The sequence below is a fragment of the Lathyrus oleraceus genome, chromosome 1 (genome assembly GCF_024323335.1).
Source record: "Lathyrus oleraceus cultivar Zhongwan6 chromosome 1, CAAS_Psat_ZW6_1.0, whole genome shotgun sequence".
NCBI lineage: Eukaryota > Viridiplantae > Streptophyta > Magnoliopsida > Fabales > Fabaceae > Lathyrus > Lathyrus oleraceus.
Genome location: NC_066579.1, coordinates 346,717,865 through 346,737,619, shown reverse-complemented (window position 1 = coordinate 346,737,619; position 19,755 = coordinate 346,717,865). Strand labels below are relative to the sequence as shown.

Genomic DNA, 19,755 nt, shown 5'->3' with positions numbered 1-19,755 from the left:
CAAATAATTGGGTTAAATCAATTTTTAATTTTACAAATCACATAACACTTGTTTGTAATAATAATAAGAAAAAAAGTAAAAAATGGGATTTCACGTTTAATAGAAAAAAAATCATATAGTGAACATAATTAAGAAATACAAAAAAAAATTAAGTAAAATAAATAAACATATTTGGAAAGGTTACTTATACATAAAAAGAGCATAAATAAAAGAAATAACATACTCTTTCAAATATTTTTTCTATTTTATTTTTAAAATATAAAAATTATTAAAGTTACATTAATGTCATTAATGAAAATTATAAATTTTTATGTTTTTTCTTCAAGTTTTATAATACTAAAAACTACAAAGTAAGAAGCAAAACACAACTAAACTGTTTCACTTTTTTGCTTTTTAAAAACTGAAAAATAGAAAAGAGTTTTTAAAAACACTTTTACAAAACATTATATTCAAACAAGTTTTTAAATTTTAAATTTTCAAAAACTAAAAAAGAGTTTTTAAGATGCATTTCAAACAAGCCCTTAGTTTCTGTTCCCTTTGTCTTGCCCTCTTCCTTCAATCGGCCATAAACCACCTGTAGTTAAATCAAGACCTTGCCCTAAAGAATGAAACATCGTTTTTTGTTGTTGTTGCATTTGTCTACACAGCAGTAATTAATGCTTTGGACTGTTTCAGGTATATATCAGTTTTCCCTAATACCCTTCCCCTTGTAATCTTATATCTATATTGAACAAAAATTTGTCTATCAAATGCTCAAAGATAAGTTTTGTCAAACTTTTGGTTAGAATATCCGTAGTTTGCTGACTTGAAGTCACAAGAGATAGACATATGATTTCAGCATCTAACTTCTCATTTATGAAGTGTCGATCAATCTCAATATGTTTGGTTATGTCATGTTGAACTAAGTTATGAGTTATGTTAATAGCATCTTTACTGTCAGATTACAATTTCAATGCAAGCTCAATTTTCATCTTAAGTTCTTCTAGGACTCTAAGGATCTATAATCCTTCATAAATACCTTGAGACATAGCTCTAAATTGGGCTTCTGAACTACTTCTTGCTACAACTCCTTATTTCTTTCTCCTCCATGTCACAAGATTACCCAAAATATAGGTATAATATCTAGAAGTTGATCATCTATCCATGACTGAACCTGCCCAATCAGCATCGGTGAAGATAGACACATTTCTTTCATTAGTCTTCTTAAAAAATAAGTCTTTTTCAGGACTTCTCTTCAAATATCTCAGTATCCTATAGACTGCCTCAAGATGTTCTTCGAAAAGAGAATGCATAAACTGACTTACTACAATAATTGAGAAAGCAATATCATATCGAATGTGTGACAAATAAATCAATTTTCCAACCAATTTCTGATAACTTCTAGTATCAACAGGAACATTACCTTCTCCCAAAGTTTAGCATAAGGAACCATAGGAGTATCTGCACGATGACATCCACTCATTCCTGTTTCTTTCAATAAGTCTAGAATGTATTTCTACTATGAAACAACAATACCATTCTTTGATTGAGCATCCTCCATACCTAGAAAATATTTCATGAATCTCAAGTCCTTGATTTCAAAGTCTACTGTCAATTTCTCTTTTACTCTTGTCATTTCCACTATATCGTCTCTAGTAATGACAATATCATCAACATAAATAATCAGGGCAACAACTTTCCCATCGTTGGAGAACTTTGTGAACAAGGTGTGGTCAGCCTATCCTTGGATGCACCCTTGTTTTTTCATGCAATGAGTAAAATTTTCAAACCAAGCTCAAAGGGCCCTGCTTTAATCCATACAATGACTTTTTTAGTTTGCATACATTTAATCCAAATTTGTTTTCAAAGCCAGAAGGAATGTTCATATATACTTCTTCTTCTATATCGTCATTAAGAAATGCATTCTTCACATCTAGTTAATGTATGGGCAATCCAGGTTAACAGCAAGAGATAAACGAATTCTGACAATGTTCAATTTTGCAACATGAGTAAATATCTCTAAGTAGTCTATTCCATATGTCTGAGTAGAGTCTTTAGCCACCAAGCGAGCCTTGTACCTTTCAATTGGTCCATCTAAATTATACTTCATAGTAAACACCCATTTTCATCCAACTGTCTTGTGATCTGATAGTGTCGTAACACTCCAAGTTTTTTTATTTTTAAGGGCTTTTATCTACTCAAGTACATATTCCCTCCACTTTGGAATTTCCAGAGCAACTTGTACATTTTTCAAAATTTCTACACTAGACAATTTTGAGGCAGACATAGATAAAGACAAATTTGAATAGGATATAAAATTGGACATGGAGTGTTTAGTGCAAGATCTAACATGTTTTTTAATAGCAACATGGTCATCTATATCAGGATACAAAATAAAACTCTCAAAAATAGAGATAGACTTATCTTTCTCATTAACTTTGATGTACAATCCCATTTTTTAGAAAAAATTCATCCAGGATTGTGATAAAATATTATTTGTCACTATCACTTCTAAAGACTTGGATATTTGTTTGAAATTGGTTCTGCACCATGGAAAAAATTCTATACATCTTGACAAACATCTGATTTTCCCTTTAACAAGTACACCTAACATACCCTGTTATGGTCATCTATAAATGTGACAAACCATTTTTTTGAGAGAGAGTGTACTTGTAAGGTTAGGGCCCTAAACATCAATGTGAATAACAGAAAAAGATTTTGATGATTTTTAAGGTTGCATTGAAATTGGGAACGATGATACTTTGCAAACTCACATGTTTCACATTTAAATGAAGAAAAGTTCTTATTATGAAATAACTTAGGAAACAAGTGTTTTAAGTAACGAAAATTAGGATGACCTAATCTTAAATGTCATACCATAATATTGTCATCTTTATTATTCAAGACAAAAAAGACGCAAAACATGAACTTATTGTTTTTAAAGGTAGTTGTGATGCAAATCCAATGTCAAGGTAGTAGAGTCTTCCAGTCTCCTTAGCAGTGCCAATCATCTTCCTCGAGTTCAAATCTTTGGAAAATTTTAGTTTGACAATTTATATTTTGGGATAATTTATTTACGGACATCAAATTACATATAAGTTTGGAACATGAAGGACATTTTTAAATGTTAACGTTGGAGACAACACAACTGACATTTTACATGCAATGGTTGAAAAGGAGCCATATGCAATTTTTATTTTTTGATTACCTGCACATGGACTATATAAAGAGAACAAAGTAGATTCACATGTCATGTGACTAAAGGAACCTAAATCTATTATTCAAGTATGACCGAGACTGACACTAATAAATGTAGAATTACCTTTTGTTGCTATAGAGCAAGAAAGGGTTGGAGACTCGAGGAGTTTGTATAATCAGTCTAGTTGTTCCGTAGTGAGTAGAAGCTAAGTCAAAGAGGATTGCTGCCCTTGATCAGAATTACTAGCCTGAAATGCACGATCATATTTTTTCTTCTAGTTAGGAGATTCTCCTTTGAGCTTCTAACAAGTTTCATGCTTATGTCATTCGCACTTGCAGTGATCACACCAAGGAATTTTGTATCACATTTTTCCCTCGTCAAGTTTCCTAGTAGCCAGAGCTAAGTCTTCAAGTTCAAAGCTTCATGGTGTCTTGCCCATCAGAATTCCTTGTCGTGCCTCCCCTTTTCTTATTTCTGCAAAACTTTCACAAAAAATTGGCAATGGTATTTTCCCCAAAACTCTACCTCTTACCTCATCGAGGTCTTTATTGAGTCAAACAAGAAATATGAATACACGATCATTTTCTCGCCTCAAGAGAAATAGAGTCGTTTGCGCCTTTCTCACCTTATTTTTCACCATCTTCCCACTCTTTCTCATGAATGAAGGAATTGGAAAAAGTGAAATTCAACTTCAAGTCTCAATTTATAAATGCTAAAGGTGTCGAGATCAAAGAAAATAATTTTATATAAGATAAAAGAATCACATTCAACGGCCAAGATGAAGATTCGATTTTGTAACGATGCTCAAGTAGAACCAAGTGCATCACCTTCCCACCATAGATTTGTAAGACTATGTTTAGATATTCCCCCAAAGAAACGTTTCGAGTACACTATGGGTCTTAAATGCACTTGTTACCAATGTCAACAACTCCCACTCATTGCCACAAAAGTGCCTCATCCCTTCCTAGGGCGGGCTTCTCAAATGATCTACTACCTAAACGAAACACACTTTTGGACTGGTCTAAAATACTTATGCAGCAACACTCTCCACTTCATTACTAAAAGTAAATACTTGGGGAAAGATTTTTGGATTAGTCAAAAACTCAATAAGATCGACTCAATCAAGAGGCTTAATTAAGTTAAGGTGCTCCACTAGCTGGCATAGAAAGTGGACCTCTGATTTGGAAAATCGCATGAGAGAATGACTCTCGCTTTCGTCTTTGTTATTGATGTTCATACAATGATTCTTCTCAATCCAAGTCGGATCAAGAAAGGTAAGTCTAATCGTCACCACTATATAAGTGTGACTCTACGTCTCCCTCAAGTATTCACTCACTCACAATAGTAACACTTCTATTTCTCAATTACTGACTTTAACGTTGGAGTGATAACCTTGCAGATAACCCTTTTTTATTCACTTGAGACTAAAACCACTGCATCATAAGTCACTCCATAATGAACATCTTTAACCTCTCAATTATTTTGTTATAATACGAAATAATAATAAAGTAATAGTAAAGTAATAATAATAATAATAATAATAATAATTATTATTATTATTATTATTGTTAAACTTTATTTTTTTAAGATAGAAAAAATTGGTCATTATTGTCAAAGATAAAACTTTTTTTCAATATATTATAAAAGTAAATAGTAAGGTAGCACATATGACATAATTCATATGGTTATATTTTGAAAACAATTTTTTTCATTTAAATAAAGGTACTTTATTAAAGAAGAAAAAAGGAAAAACAAAAAAGAACGAGGACATAAAACTCAACCTAACAAAAAGTTAAGTAAAAAAATACTTAGATAATGTCTAATATATATCTAAAAAATATTTCTAAAACATAAATAGAGTGAATTCCACCGAATATGATAATCAAAATAAAAATTAATATTCTAATCTTTCTGCACATGCATTTTTTTTTATGAAAATGTGAGATATATTAAATTTAAAGGAGTTTATTGTATGTGTAATTTTTTCTTCCATTTAATTAAAATATGTCATAAGATAATATTCAAGTTAGAAAATGCATGAATGATCAATATTAAGTCACTTTCCGGCCAAAGATTTCTTTAATTCTTTTCATTATCATATTTGATAACAAATATGATTTTATACAATTTAGCTTGAAAGGAAGTGCAAACTCCATCCTTAGCTGAGAAAGCTTCTAAGAATGTTCTTAAACTATCTCTAAATATGTCACCACAAATTAATATTAAGAATGTTCTTAAACTATCTCTAAATATGTCACCACAAATTGATATTCTAGAATTTTCTCTTTGTGTTACACTCAATTCAATTATGATTAAGAAAATACCAATTAATTTTTATGATTCTAGATGCGAGAGAAGATCGATATTTGATGTCAAAACATTTAATAAAGATAAATTCATAAAGTAAAGATTACATGTGGCCCTTGAAAAATGTGTCCCTTGAAAAAAAAAATAGATATCATTTCTTATGTGTCATGTTTTTCAAATGAAAAATGTTATTATGATGTACATCAAATACTATTTACCGTATTTATGCGGTGAACAATAATTTTTTTATAAATAAAAAAATAATATTTATAACAAATTAATTTTATAATGTGATTAATTAATTTTATTATTGAATTAATCACAAAAATAAGAGAAAAAAGGATATGCACCGATAGTGTAAATTAATTTTACATTGACAACTAATCACCACCATGTATTAGGTTGATATTTTTAAGTTTGTGACATGGTTGAATGATGAATCATTATTATATGATAGTGTAAAACTATTTTACATTGTCAATGCACTACATTTAATCTCAAAAAATATAGATTATCAACCACATATTTTTCTTATAATTTATTAACCAAATTTACTACTTCATTAATCAATAAAATATATATCATTAACTAAATTCAGACATTAAAATATAAAAATATAATAATCAATTTTTACACTCTATTAACTAAGTTTTGATATTAAGTTATGAAATATATGAAATAAAGCAAATAAGATTGATTAATAGAGGGTAAAGATTGATTATTATATTTCATATTTTAATGTATGGACTTAGTTAATGTTATGTAATTTATTTGTTAATGAAATAATAAATTTGACTAATAAATTATAAGTATAAGTAAAATATGTGGGTAATAACCGAAATTTTTGTGATTAATATCATCATAAAATTGATTAATGAAAGATTTAATATTTGTGTTATAAAAATAATTTTTTTCATTATTTTTTTTAATTTTTTAAAAATATATTGTTCATTGTATAAATATGATGAATATTATTTAATGTAAATATTGGATTAGGAGTTAGTGTAAAAATAGCATTATTTTTTCCAAATAACTATTATGATAAAAAAGATGATCAGATTCTAAATTTTAGTAATATTTAAAAACACTTATACAATAATGAGTAATATTATTTGAATATTTAAAAGTTAATTTCATATACATTGTACAAAACTATATTACTTAAAATTATTAATTTCACATACATTACTTAACTAAAATCTATTATTATTTGGATTCTCATTATTTAACTTTTTGCCATTGTCATGTTGAATTAACATTTTTCAGAATAAAAGCTATAAAAATTTATAATAAAATAAAATAATATTTTAGTAATCTATGCTGTTTCATTTTAAAAAAGTTATAAATAGAGATTCAACATAGTAACATATTATCAAAGAGTGAAACAACATTAACAGAAAAGAAAAAATTATGGCAAGGAGTGAGATGAAAAATGTTATGATTATGACAATGATCCTGTTCATTTTGGCACAAGCTAGTTATTCTCTTCCAGCTCCTGGGTCTACCGATAGTATTGAGTTATTGATTAATTTTGTCTATACACAAATTTGATATTTTGTCATTTAATATATCTAAAAAATATAGTATTTATTGAAAAAATATAATAGTAAAATATAATAGTAATATTGATTTAATTAATATGTTTTCTTATACAATTTTTATATGTAACAATCAATAAATCACAAATCATAATATGTATTGAGTTTATGGACAGTGTCAATGCTATCGAATTAATACTTGAATACTTGTAGAAAATATGTAATAGTTAATAAATGGAGGAAAATATGTTTAATTTACCAACATTCTCTCTAATTCTAACCTTTATTGTCATTTGGCTATTCTTTTTCACTTTTGAATTTTAGTTTTGAATTTGATCTCTGTTTTAATTTTAATTTTTTTTATAATTAATCATCAAATTATTTAATTTAATTTAATTTTCTATTTTAGTCTTTTAACTAAAAAACATTAAAAATTAGTATTTTAACTTTATCTATGTTTTTTATTTGGTCTCTTCCGTCAATTTTTGAAGAAAAAAATGTTAAATTCAGATGACGTGACAACAGAATAATTGGTACAAATCTTATTCGGCATGTGTAATTAAAAATAGATATACTATTTAAACCGCGAGAGTTTTGTTTTCGAAGGTTAAAACAAAACTCTCACAGTTTAAACAAAGTATCAGTTTTTAATTACATATGTTGACTTAAATTGTACCAATGACCTTGTTGTTACACCATATCATCAAATAGGATAACGGAAGTGAAGTTAATAGATTAACTTATAATATTTTTTAATTAAGAGACTAAAACGGAATATTAAATAAAGTTAAAGTACTAAAACATATATTAAGCCGTTTTTTTAGTTAAAACACTTTTTTCATAGATTTGTTTACCTCATTTCAATTGTAATTTGATGGGTGTTATTCGCAAATGCATTCAACAATCAGTTATAGTATAAAAAAAGTCAAACCCATTGAAAATAATATCAACCTATTATGGTATATTGTCGCTTTGTAAATCTAAGGATATCAGAAAATGTCTTGTTTGAGAACGAATCTAAATTAACTAGTTTGAGAATTAAACGGAGATCATAATGTAATTTTCGGGTACCATCGGGATTCAGATAAAATTATGCATTTCGTTTGGTTTTAAAATTGTTTTCGGAGGAATAACTAATTTAAAAATACTACTCACTTTCGCGCAGCCCGTGTTATATTACGGAACCGTAGTTGTTTGTTGTCGCTTCGCAAGTTACAATTTTGAAACACTTTTTGAAAATCGATAAGTCCTAATTAATTAAAAAAATGTTGTCGTTGTTTTTAGAAATTAAAAATTCAAATTTTATGATTGGAAACCGCTTTCATACTTTCGTGTTGAAATCAATATTTGAGTGCTTTCGCTTTCGCGCAAAAGTTTTCAACTTTTTGAAATAAAATTTAGAATCAAAAGATTAAATTAATATTAAAAATTAGTGCTACTATATTTTACCAGGTCCCGTCGAATATGATTACGAGAAACATACTATTATTTGAATATGATGACGAGAAACATACTATTATTTAATATATATATATATATATATATATATATATATATATATATATATATATATATATATATATATATATATATATATATATATATATATAAAACCTTGACAGACAAAAATATATATATGTTTATGAGTCATTAAGCATACACATATAAATGAAATCAATACGTATAGTAACAACTAAAACTGACATGTATGCATAAAATAGAGCAGTGCAATAAATAATAATAAAATTAATACAAATTAAAACTGAAAATTAATAGTAATAATAATGAAAAGCAATAAAGACAATAACAGCAGAAATAATAATAATTTAAAATTAAAGAAAAAATAAAGGCTCCTAAATAAAATAGAACCTGAAAATAAAAACTGAAATAAAATTGAACTCTGAAATTGAAATTACAAATAAATCCAAAAGATTGTTGTAAGATTTTAGCCAAGTAAACACAGTAAATTCCTAACTCTAAGATGCCGTAGTCCTTCAATGTGAGAAATTACCACTTTTATAATAGTAAAATTTCTGTCTAAAATTAAATACTCTAAAATTTGGATGATGAAAACTTAAGACTTATTATTATTTATAGAGCTGGAATCGGATGAAAAGAGTCTGAAATCATGTAGGGAGAATGAGAGAGTTATCAGCTGAAGTGAGAGAGGATTGGGTCTGGAAGTTGCTATTTTTTTGGCCTCCAAGTCCAGGGCGGACGTCAAGGCCTCATGGAGAATGCCATGAGTGCAAATAAGGTAGAACGTGGGTTACGCCATGCCCAACCTCCATCAGCAGAGCCCATGAATCAGCCATCTTCGTGCATGTAACGGGTTACGGTAACCGATTACACATGCTTCACATTGCCTTCTCTGTAGTCCAGAACACCTGTTATCGGGGTGGTAACAGGTTACGGTAACCGGTTGTTTTGTTGCCCAGAATTCCAATTCGCGTGGTGTTAACCGGTTATCAGACCCAACATATTTTCATTATTCAGTAGCATTTTATTTTTGAATAAATTCACAAATAATTCATTTCCATTTGATCAAAATCCAAATTCCCCAATTTCATTCCTAATCTACCTTTGATCAGACTCTATAAATCAGAATTCATTCTCCATAATTCATTTTTCTCTTGAACCTTAATCATTCAAAAAAAAATCCTCTCACTCCATCTTCTCTAAAAAAAAACCTACACTAAAGCTCTCTCACCATTGGAGCAGGCTTCACATTGAGTTAAACCTCTTACATTGTACGCTCCTCAAAATTCATAAAATCAACATCAAGAACAACAATTCAATTAAACATTTTCAGAGCCAAATCATTGAAGAGTAGAAGTAGAAGATCAAAGAAGCATGCATTTGTTTTCTTCATCTTTATCACCTTCAAATTCCAGCATGTTCCAAGATAATCCTCCGTCTTGCAGGTAGGCGATTTTTCTATCCTTCTGTGTGCTGAACTTTTGTTACCACAATGTAGTTTATGCATTGAAGAATCAAAGCCCCAAGGTTTGGTGGCTTGATTCTCCTCTATCTCCATTTAATTTCACTTTTTGTGCTTGGGGTTCTTGACTTTAATGCTCCAATTTTCAGATTTGGTTAAGTCTTGATTAGAATAGATGAGAGATTAGGATAGAGGAGGTTGAGAGGAGTAGAATAGTGGTGTTATTTCTTGATTCCGACCAATTTTGTCACCTCCGACGCGGTGGTGTCGGAGCTCCAGTGGTGGTTGGTTCTTGGCATGGAACTTTGCACATGAGGTATAGAGATATCGATGGAGCACGGTGCTGCATTTTTTTTCTTCTCTTATTATTATTCGTATGCTATTATTTTTATCTTGATTTTACTTTTTTCATCTTTACTAACAATTTAATTTAATTTAATTCTTAATGCAAATTAACATCTAACTATTGACTTTTAATTATTTTTATTTTCAACTTTTATTCATTTTTTTATTAATCTTCATCATCTCAAATCATTCACGGATGAATATCCTTCGGTTGATTCAATCTTTTTCAATTCAAACATGTTGATAAATGGTCAATTGATCATTTTTTGCACATTGAGTTGATGATAAGTTACTTGTGGAGAAGCATATGTTTGGGTCATTTGATTTGTTGATAGATGATCACTAGGTGGTTGTTTTTTAACATTTAACTTCTAACCTTTATAGGTTAAGTCTTGATTAGAATAGATGAGAGATTAGGATAGAGGAGGTTGAGAGGAGTAGAATAGTGGTGTTATTTCTTGATTCCGACCAATTTTGTCACCTCCGACGCGGTGGTGTCGGAGCTCCAGTGGTGGTTGGTTCTTGGCATGGAACTTTGCACATGAGGTATAGAGATATCGATGGAGCACGGTGCTGCATTTTTTTTCTTCTCTTATTATTATTCGTATGCTATTATTTTTATCTTGATTTTACTTTTTTCATCTTTACTAACAATTTAATTTAATTTAATTCTTAATGCAAATTAACATCTAACTATTGACTTTTAATTATTTTTATTTTCAACTTTTATTCATTTTTTTATTAATCTTCATCATCTCAAATCATTCACGGATGAATATCCTTCGGTTGATTCAATCTTTTTCAATTCAAACATGTTGATAAATGGTCAATTGATCATTTTTTGCACATTGAGTTGATGATAAGTTACTTGTGGAGAAGCATATGTTTGGGTCATTTGATTTGTTGATAGATGATCACTAGGTGGTTGTTTTTTAACATTTAACTTCTAACCTTTATATTATGTAATGCTAACTTCTAACTCCTAATATTTAAATTTGTGCAATTTAAATTCTTGCAATTTAGCATCCATATCATTTCATCTTCTTTCATTTCTTTTGTTCTTTATGACATCTAATCTAAAATGAACAAAAACATGATAAAAATGGAAAAGGCCAAAAAGACTTAATTAATATTCATCGAGACCTAAGCTTGGAGTATTATGGACGTAATAGAATTTGTGTATGACCTAAACTTGACATGGAGTGAGACTTAGAGAACTTGTTAGTACCCTTGCTTGGAATTGGACTATTGTAATTGACCCACGCACAATTTGGAGTTTCTTTGGACTTGTAATCTTTCATTGCGAGAATGACTTTCACTCATGACACTACCCTAGTGAGATATGTGAATCCCATTATCCACTTGTTAGCTTATGACACAATGCACACACAAGGTTTTCTTTTGGGCTACCTTATAACGAAATCCTTTATTTCTCGCAATATCCCTTGTATTTTTCATGCATCCCTCTCCCCACTTTGGTGTACTTTTTTCCTCGTTTTCCTTTATTTTGTTGTTTCTTGTTAGCCAACCTCAGAAGGTAGGATTGTCACCACATTCAAAACAATAAACAAAACCTTGATCCAATGACAAGCGACCTTTTTTCAATCAAAACTAAAAAATTAATAAAAATATGATTAGGATTGCGCACTCTGTATAGTCGTGTAATTCAGATCAACCACTTTTTTCACAAAAAACCTAAAAACAACATCAACTCATCAAACTATATTTTTGCGTCTTAGGGCATCACTCCGAAAATCCTTTTTCAAGGTATAAAATAACCCAACAAACAAGCATTTTTTACCACGAACTACAGAGCTCTGATTTCTCACTTCAACAAGTGAGCATACGTAGGCACGAGGGTCCAAATCCTTGACGAGCACACTAATAAAAAACTTACTTTCACTCCGTAAACCTTTAGAAAATAAGCATTAAGATAACGTCACCCAATCAAGTGAATGACAATCTAGATTGTTCCCATCAAGTACGATGGAAGTGACGGATATTAATACTTTCACCTTGTATAACCGACTTCTGAATCCATTCATGGCTGCGATGACCATTATTTATGGGATTTCTAGATATTTTGCATTTTATTTGGAATAAATAAAATTCAATGGCGACTCTGTATTTTTCACGTAGCGACAGAGGGTTTCTGGAAAACTAGGTTGAAGGTATGAAGGTTCTGATAAAGATTCACCAGAAACTTGGGTTTTTAGGGTGTCCCTAGGTGGCGTTATGGCGGTCAAGAGGATGGTTTATGGGTGTTGTATAAAGGTGGTGGTCTCGCAAGAGTTCCGATGAGGGTTTAGCGGTGGCTCCATTGATGGAAACGATTTCCGACCGGTGGTGGGGGAAGAGAGACGAGAGAGTTGGGAAATGGCAAGAGAAGAGAGAGAATGAATGAGGAAAAATGAAGATTTTCTGAAAGAAATGCCTTAAGTTTTCCCCTTTCATATGAATCTGATCAAGACACGTGGCCTAGATGATGCCTCTTGATTAGATGAATCTGACTCATCCCATATGTGTATGCCTACCATATTCTCATTCTGACTCTAAATCTCAACCATTTGTTTCGTTTACTTCCCTTAGTACTTACATCCAACGTATGAGGTTCAATCTGTCCAGACCCCTTAGATCAATCCAACGATGTGTATTTAGAGTTAACCTTTTGACTCTTCTCCAACCCTTATCTCAACGCCTAGGCCTTAACACCTTTGCGCGTTTATATTTTTGCTTTCTGCACACCCTCAATTACTGACCCCAAAACGATTACACCTCCAGTATATTTTTTTTACAATTTTGTTTATCTTTATTTTAATAGCTTGATTTTTTTAATTTTAATTTAGTTATTAATTAATTAATTCTTTAGGTTGTTATTGGGCTTTTATTAGGGTATTTTAGTTTAATTAATTTGTAATAAAATCATAAAAAAACCAAAAATATATTTTTTTATATTTAAGTCAAATATTCAAAATGACAAAAATATTTCTTTCTCTAATTTAAATTTATTTTTCCATTAAATCAAAAAACAAAAAAAGATAAAAAACATTTAACCAATCAAATCATTTTTCACTAACTTAACGAAAACCAAACTTTTTTCCAAAAAGAAACAGTTTGATCCCTTAAAAGCGAACTAGAAACAAGCATAAAACCAACATTGTGCAAGGTATCATAGGTTTATCACTCGAAGGTGACCCAACATCGTTCCATTAAACAATTAACAAAACAACTGTGAATTATGCAGATTCTGATTCCTCATCACTTGATGAGAATACGTAGGCACAAAGTTGCGAAACTTTGGCGAGCCCCTTAACATAAAACTTAACTTTTCCCATCATAAACCTTGTAAATATCCCTTCCTTTGTAAATAGCATAAATAGATAAACTTAAACATAGCAAACAAGCCTTAACATAGTACCCTAGAGTTAGAGAAGGTTCCCATTGAGTACAATGGAGGTGAGGGGTGTTAGTACCTTCCCCTCACTTAATCGAATGCCGAACCATAACGGCTTATCTTTACTTTTTAGGGTTTTCTCATTATTTCTATTGTTACTTAGGAACGAATAAAGGATGGTGGAGACTCTGTGATTTTTCCCGCCGTGACACATTCATTATATACTCATTACATGTAGAACCAAGGACGACATTCAGAAAGAGTGCTTGTTGCATGGACTAAAAATAAAAACAAAAAATTACAAACATATTCGACTGAGAATCATCACCATTTCTATTAAGCAATGAAGAAACCCCATGACACAATCAACAAGAGCTTGAGCAAATTGGCTTTTCTCCTTTCGTTTTCCAACTTCAACTTCATCTTTTGTTTTTTCCTAATCTCAAGCTCATTAACAATGATACTTAAATCCTTCACAACCTCTGAGTAATTGCATCCACTTAAATTTCTAGATTCATTAGACGTGTTTCGTTCAAGTTCATCATCCCATATAAACAACTTGCAACTTGACATTAACCTAGAATTTTGACATTTCCAATATCTCTTGTTTAGGGTATTTAAGTGAGTTTGAGATGAACAATTCCATTGATCTATTGCAACCACATAATGGAATTTGAATTGGATTACAATTAGATATTGAGCAAGAAGCCATGAAGAAGAATGTTGCATCTCTCCTTTTAATAACCCACATGTTGCATTCCCACGTGTAATAATATGTGTCATGATAAAAATTTAAAAACAAAAGTCAACCCAACACCGTTATCCACATAGACTTTTTTTAATAGAACTTTGACGTTAATGACTAACACCAATAAGGACTTCAACCAAAAAAAAAATAGGAATCAAAACCAAAACCTTGCCAATTTACTAGGATCAAAAAACTATTTAAGCTTACTATATTATTATTGATTGAATAATATCAATCAGAAAACCATTTTGATAATAATAATAATAATAATAATAATAATAATAATAATAATAATAATAATAATAATAATAATAATAATAATAATAATAATAATAATAATAATAATAATAACTTTACCTTTTTTGTTGACAAAAAAAAATATGACTATCTAAAATAAAAATATATTCTAATATAAAAGTATTTTATAAAGTAAACAACATATCAATGTAAGATATCAAAGATGACATAATTTATAGAAGACGTTTTTATACTTAATAATATTATTTGAATATTTAAAATTAATTATGCATATATTGTATAAAACTATAACATTTATAATTATTAATTTAATGCCAATATAAATTAATAATTAAAAAAATTATAAATAATAATTTAAGTTGAATAAACAATCTCTATTTATAATTAAATAAATTCACATCATAGTCAATATAAAAAGATTTTATCTTTATTGCAAGTCAATATATACATATTAATGATATTAAAACAATACTCCCTCTGTTTTTTATTATAAATTATTTTTAATTTTTCATATTTATTAAAAAATGTAATAATTATGATATGAAAAAGATAAATTACGAAAGATTTTATAAAATTATTCTTTATTAATGATATTGAAAAGATAAATTGATATAATTGAAATAAGAGAAAATAATAAATATTTAAGGATATAATAGGACAAATAACATTAATAATTTATTGATATTATAAAACGACTTATATTGTGGTATAAATATTTTTTTTAAACGACTTATAATAAAAAACGGAGATAATATTATAAAGACTTGTATTAAAGATAAAAACTTTTTTTAATTAATTATATCTGAATTATTTAATTAAAAATAGAGATTTTTTTTCAACCTAAAGTACTGTCCACTCGAATAAAAAACACAAGATATATACCAAGAGCAAAACAGTATTTACATAAAGAAAAAAATATGGCAAGAAGTGAGATGAAAAATGTTGTTATGATGATTATCACAATGATTATGTTGGTTTTTGTTGAAGCTAATCATTCTCTTCCACCTCAGGCTACAGAAAATGGAATCGGTGACATTACTTGTCTTGTCAAGTGTGGTTTACAATGTGCACCTCAGTTGGGAAATACAGTCCAATATGGAATATGTATGGCTCTGTGTGAATTGTTATGCAGTAAAAAGCCATCGCAAGCTGCATATGTTTGTACTAGAAGCTGTACTTACTCCAAACTCAATAATATTAATACTGGTATGCTCTTAGTTTACCTCTTCATTCTTATCATTGTTATATTTGACTTTAATATGATAGTGATGGAAGAGAATTATTGATATTAAATTCATCTTATAAAATACTAGTACTATTGAATTTATTAATTATATCTCATACATATTTTTTATATTTTATTTTTTCAGATGCTCGTGATGTCAACGCAATTGTCGATTTATGTTTGAAAACTTGCTAGAATATATGTAACAATCAATAAATCAAAAAGTATGAATTTTGTCTATCGACTTTGTAACTTTGTCAATACAGTCGTTAATTTGAACTTAAAAACTTGTATTGGAATAATATGTAGCAATCAATAAATCAAACTCTTCTCTGTTATTTTTCTTTTCTGAATTTTAGTTTTAAATTTTTCCATGAATTTTATCTTTAATTAATATTTTGTTTTAGTATAAATTTTTCTATATTATCTTTTTATAAAATTTATGTAAAATTATATTAAAGATTCTTTAAGTTATTTTTATGTAACAAGTTAATCCTTTTAATTTTCTTTTTAATAATTTGATCATTTGAGTTATTAAGCGGTTGTATCATTATCTTTTTTAATAGAGTGAATGTGATAATTATAAATGTAATTATTTTTAATGGTATAAAATGATAAAGTGTAACAAAAAATATAACAAATATATATTTAAATATTTAAAATGTAAAAAAAAATTATTATAAAAAATAATTTAAATGAACAATCTATTATAAAAAAAATAATTTAAAAATCTCTAATATAATTTTATCTAAAACTTATGAAAATAAGTCTATTTCTTTCGATGATTGAAATTTCATTTTTTCATGTGTTCTTACATTCTATTCTAACGTGACATTGAGTTGATTTAATAAGACTAAATGTCACTTTACACTAATTACTCATAAATAAAATTTATTTTTTTATTAAATCGATAAAAAAATATATATTCATAATATAAAATATTTTTACATTATCAATCAATTATAAATTTATATTAATTATATATTTAATTTTAAAATATTAATATGACAGATAGTATGTTATAATTCTATTAGATTATAATATAAAATTAATTTACATTTAAAGTATACTAACTTCTATCTTTAAAGAAAAAGTTAGTTAATTATTAGTGACAAAATATTTTAGATCCAATGCGTTAAGTTGTCAGACTAGTAGAAAATGTTTGCCATTGAAATTCTAATCACTATCAATTTTTTTTTCTTTTCTATCTTTCTGAATATTTTTATTACTTTCTTTATTATCTTCCTACATTCTCTTTGTTAAGATTTTAAAATCTCTTCAGTTTTAAATTTTTGGTCAAAACTTTCCTATATTTCTTTATCTAATATCCCTTTTTTATTGCTCAAACAAAACAATTTTAAAAAAATTGTTAACTATTAAAATTTTAGTCACTATTTAAAATATTATTATTTTATTTCCATTTTTCATTTAATTCTATATTAAGTTTTATTTCTTCTCAACTTTTTACTTTCTTTTTATTAGCTTCTTATCCAATAAAATATATTTTTAACTTAAATAACTTTTTTATCTCAATTGGTAAGTTAATGAGTTTTTGATATATTGTTTTTGTCTGAGTTCTTATATTTTACATTTTTGTTGGTTTTAATTCTTAAAAATAAAACTCGAAAGAATCCTGTAAATTTTAACTTTAAGGATTAAAGTAAAATAAAAAAAGTGAGATATAGAAACTCAGACAAAAAAAATTAACTTACATGAACCAACAAACTATTTTAACCTTTAATTTTTTTAAAATGACTTTTTTTTCTCTAAATCTTAAACTTTGTCATCATACATTTAAAAGAGAAAAGAATAAGGTTTATCTATTCTCTCCTTTTTTTTTTTCCTGATATGGCCAATTTTAAAAACTTTCTAGAACTTTTTTTTCTAAAATTGAAAACAATACTAGAATAATCTTTCTTATAATTTACTTATATTAAAAATATCTTAGTCTATAGAATTGACTCCGCCTTTGAGGATTTTCAAGTCAAAAATATTTGAAAGAGATAGTGAGTGTGGGAAAAAATCTCAAGGAAGTTGGACATCTGAGAAAGATGACATGGATAGGTTAGAGAGAGTGAAAAAAGACATGTTGAGTTTGTACTATTGGAAGAAACCATTTAGAGATCTAGAAAAGAGGTTTTCGTCGAAGCAGTTTCCCATGCAGTGTTAAACTACATTATGAGTTGCTATAAAATTCCTGATGGCATATGTCATGATATTAAACCATTTTTAGCCAAATTCCAATGGGGTATAAGGATGAGAAAAGAAAGATGCATTAAATGCCCTAGGGATCGATTATCAAAATATAATAAAAAGGATGAATGAGATTCAAAGATTTTAAAGAATTCAACAAGACAGTCTTCGGAAAATATTTTTGAAAATCTGCTAATTCCCGCTCAAGAATTTCACCAAAGCTTGATGAATTCCGTACAAAATTTTGATGAACAAAAATCAATATTTCTGATTGATTACTCGTCTTGTCCTTCACTCTTCACTCGAGTGAATCAACCACACTTTGGTTGCAAGATTTTACTGCACAATCGATAATGGAAGAAGAAAGAAAAAAGATAAAATTGAAGAAAGAAGAAATTAGGGTTTAAGAAAAATAGGGAAAAAAAAGATTTTCTGCAGAGCTTCTCTCTGCTTCCAAACTGGAGTTTTATTCTTTACAACTGCAAGTTATTACAATGATACGGGTTACTCATTATTTATAGATTTGAGCTTGCTTACTCCTTAAGCAAAACCTAAAACACCTAATTCTGGTAACACTACAAATTTAGACCTAAGTCGAAATTTCTGTCGAGGTACACTACTTCGACGTTTCGATATTTACACAGTTTGACACTTCCTTGCTTCTATCGAGAAACCTAGTTTGACACAAGGAATTACAATTTAAAACATCACCTAATTCGTTGTGTCTAAGCTATTTATATTCATCATAGATCTTAACTTCTTAAACACTTTGACATGCACTCCTTTTGTCATGATGTCTGCAATCTGATTCTCAGTTTTGTACTGTTCCAAGTTTAGCTTCCCATGTGCCACTTGCTCTTTAAAATAGTGGAACCTGATTTCGATGTGCTTGCTTCGTCCATGCGCTATCATATTCCTCTCCAGATTGATAACAGACATGTTGTCGATCTTCATGGTAATTACTCCATGATTTTTCCCTGTAACTTCTTCGACCAAATTCACCATACATGTTGCTTGACATGCACAAAGAGAAGCAACTATGTATTCTACTTCACACGATGATAGTGATACTACTGGTTCTTTTCTCGAACTCCAAGCAACTGATGCACCACCTAGCATAAACACATAGCAATCTATGGATTTTTTATCCTCAACATCACTACACTAACTTAAGTTGGTGTATCCCACTAAATTGAATTCTTTTCCTTCATCATTTGCAGGAAACAAAATTCCATAGTCGATATTTCCTTTCAGATACCTTAGTATCCTCTTCGTTACTGCTAAGTGTGATACCTTTAGCTTCTACATCAATCTACTCCTCATACATAAATTATATGCTAGATCAGGCCTTATGTGACAAATGTATCGAGGTGATCCAATGATTCTTCTATACTCTGTTAGATCGACATCATCTTCATATGTGTCTTTCGACAGTTTCAATCTGGACTCAACTGGAGTCGAAGTTCGGTTGCAATCTTACATCTCAAATCTCTTGAGTATTTCACATGCATATCTTTTTTGCTACATCAGCAACCCTCTACTGCTCTTGTAGAATTCGGCGCCAAGGAAATATGAGAGATTTCCCAAGTCTAACATTTCAAACTCCAGACTTAGGTTATGTTTGAAGT

General features: G+C 28.8%; 1 protein-coding gene across 1 annotated transcript; it reads left to right on the top strand.

Moving 5' to 3' along the window:
* Window positions 1-15,563: 15,563 nt before the first annotated feature.
* Window positions 15,564-16,272, top strand: LOC127135879 (uncharacterized). The gene is made up of 2 exons (XM_051062507.1): window positions 15,564-15,915; window positions 16,080-16,272. Exons 1-2 carry the CDS (start codon window positions 15,627-15,629, stop codon window positions 16,127-16,129), a joined length of 339 nt encoding a protein of 112 aa, XP_050918464.1. The 5' UTR covers window positions 15,564-15,626; the 3' UTR covers window positions 16,130-16,272.
* Window positions 16,273-19,755: the final 3,483 nt, after the last annotated feature.

Bases quoted from the DNA above. Each gene is read 5' to 3' on its own strand.
- LOC127135879 (XM_051062507.1), top strand. From the start codon at position 15,627: ATGGCAAGAAGTGAGATGAAAAATGTTGTTATGATGATTATCACAATG. The intron at 15,916-16,079 runs GTATGCTCTTAG...TTATTTTTTCAG, and splicing joins ACTCAATAATATTAATACTG to ATGCTCGTGATGTCAACGCA.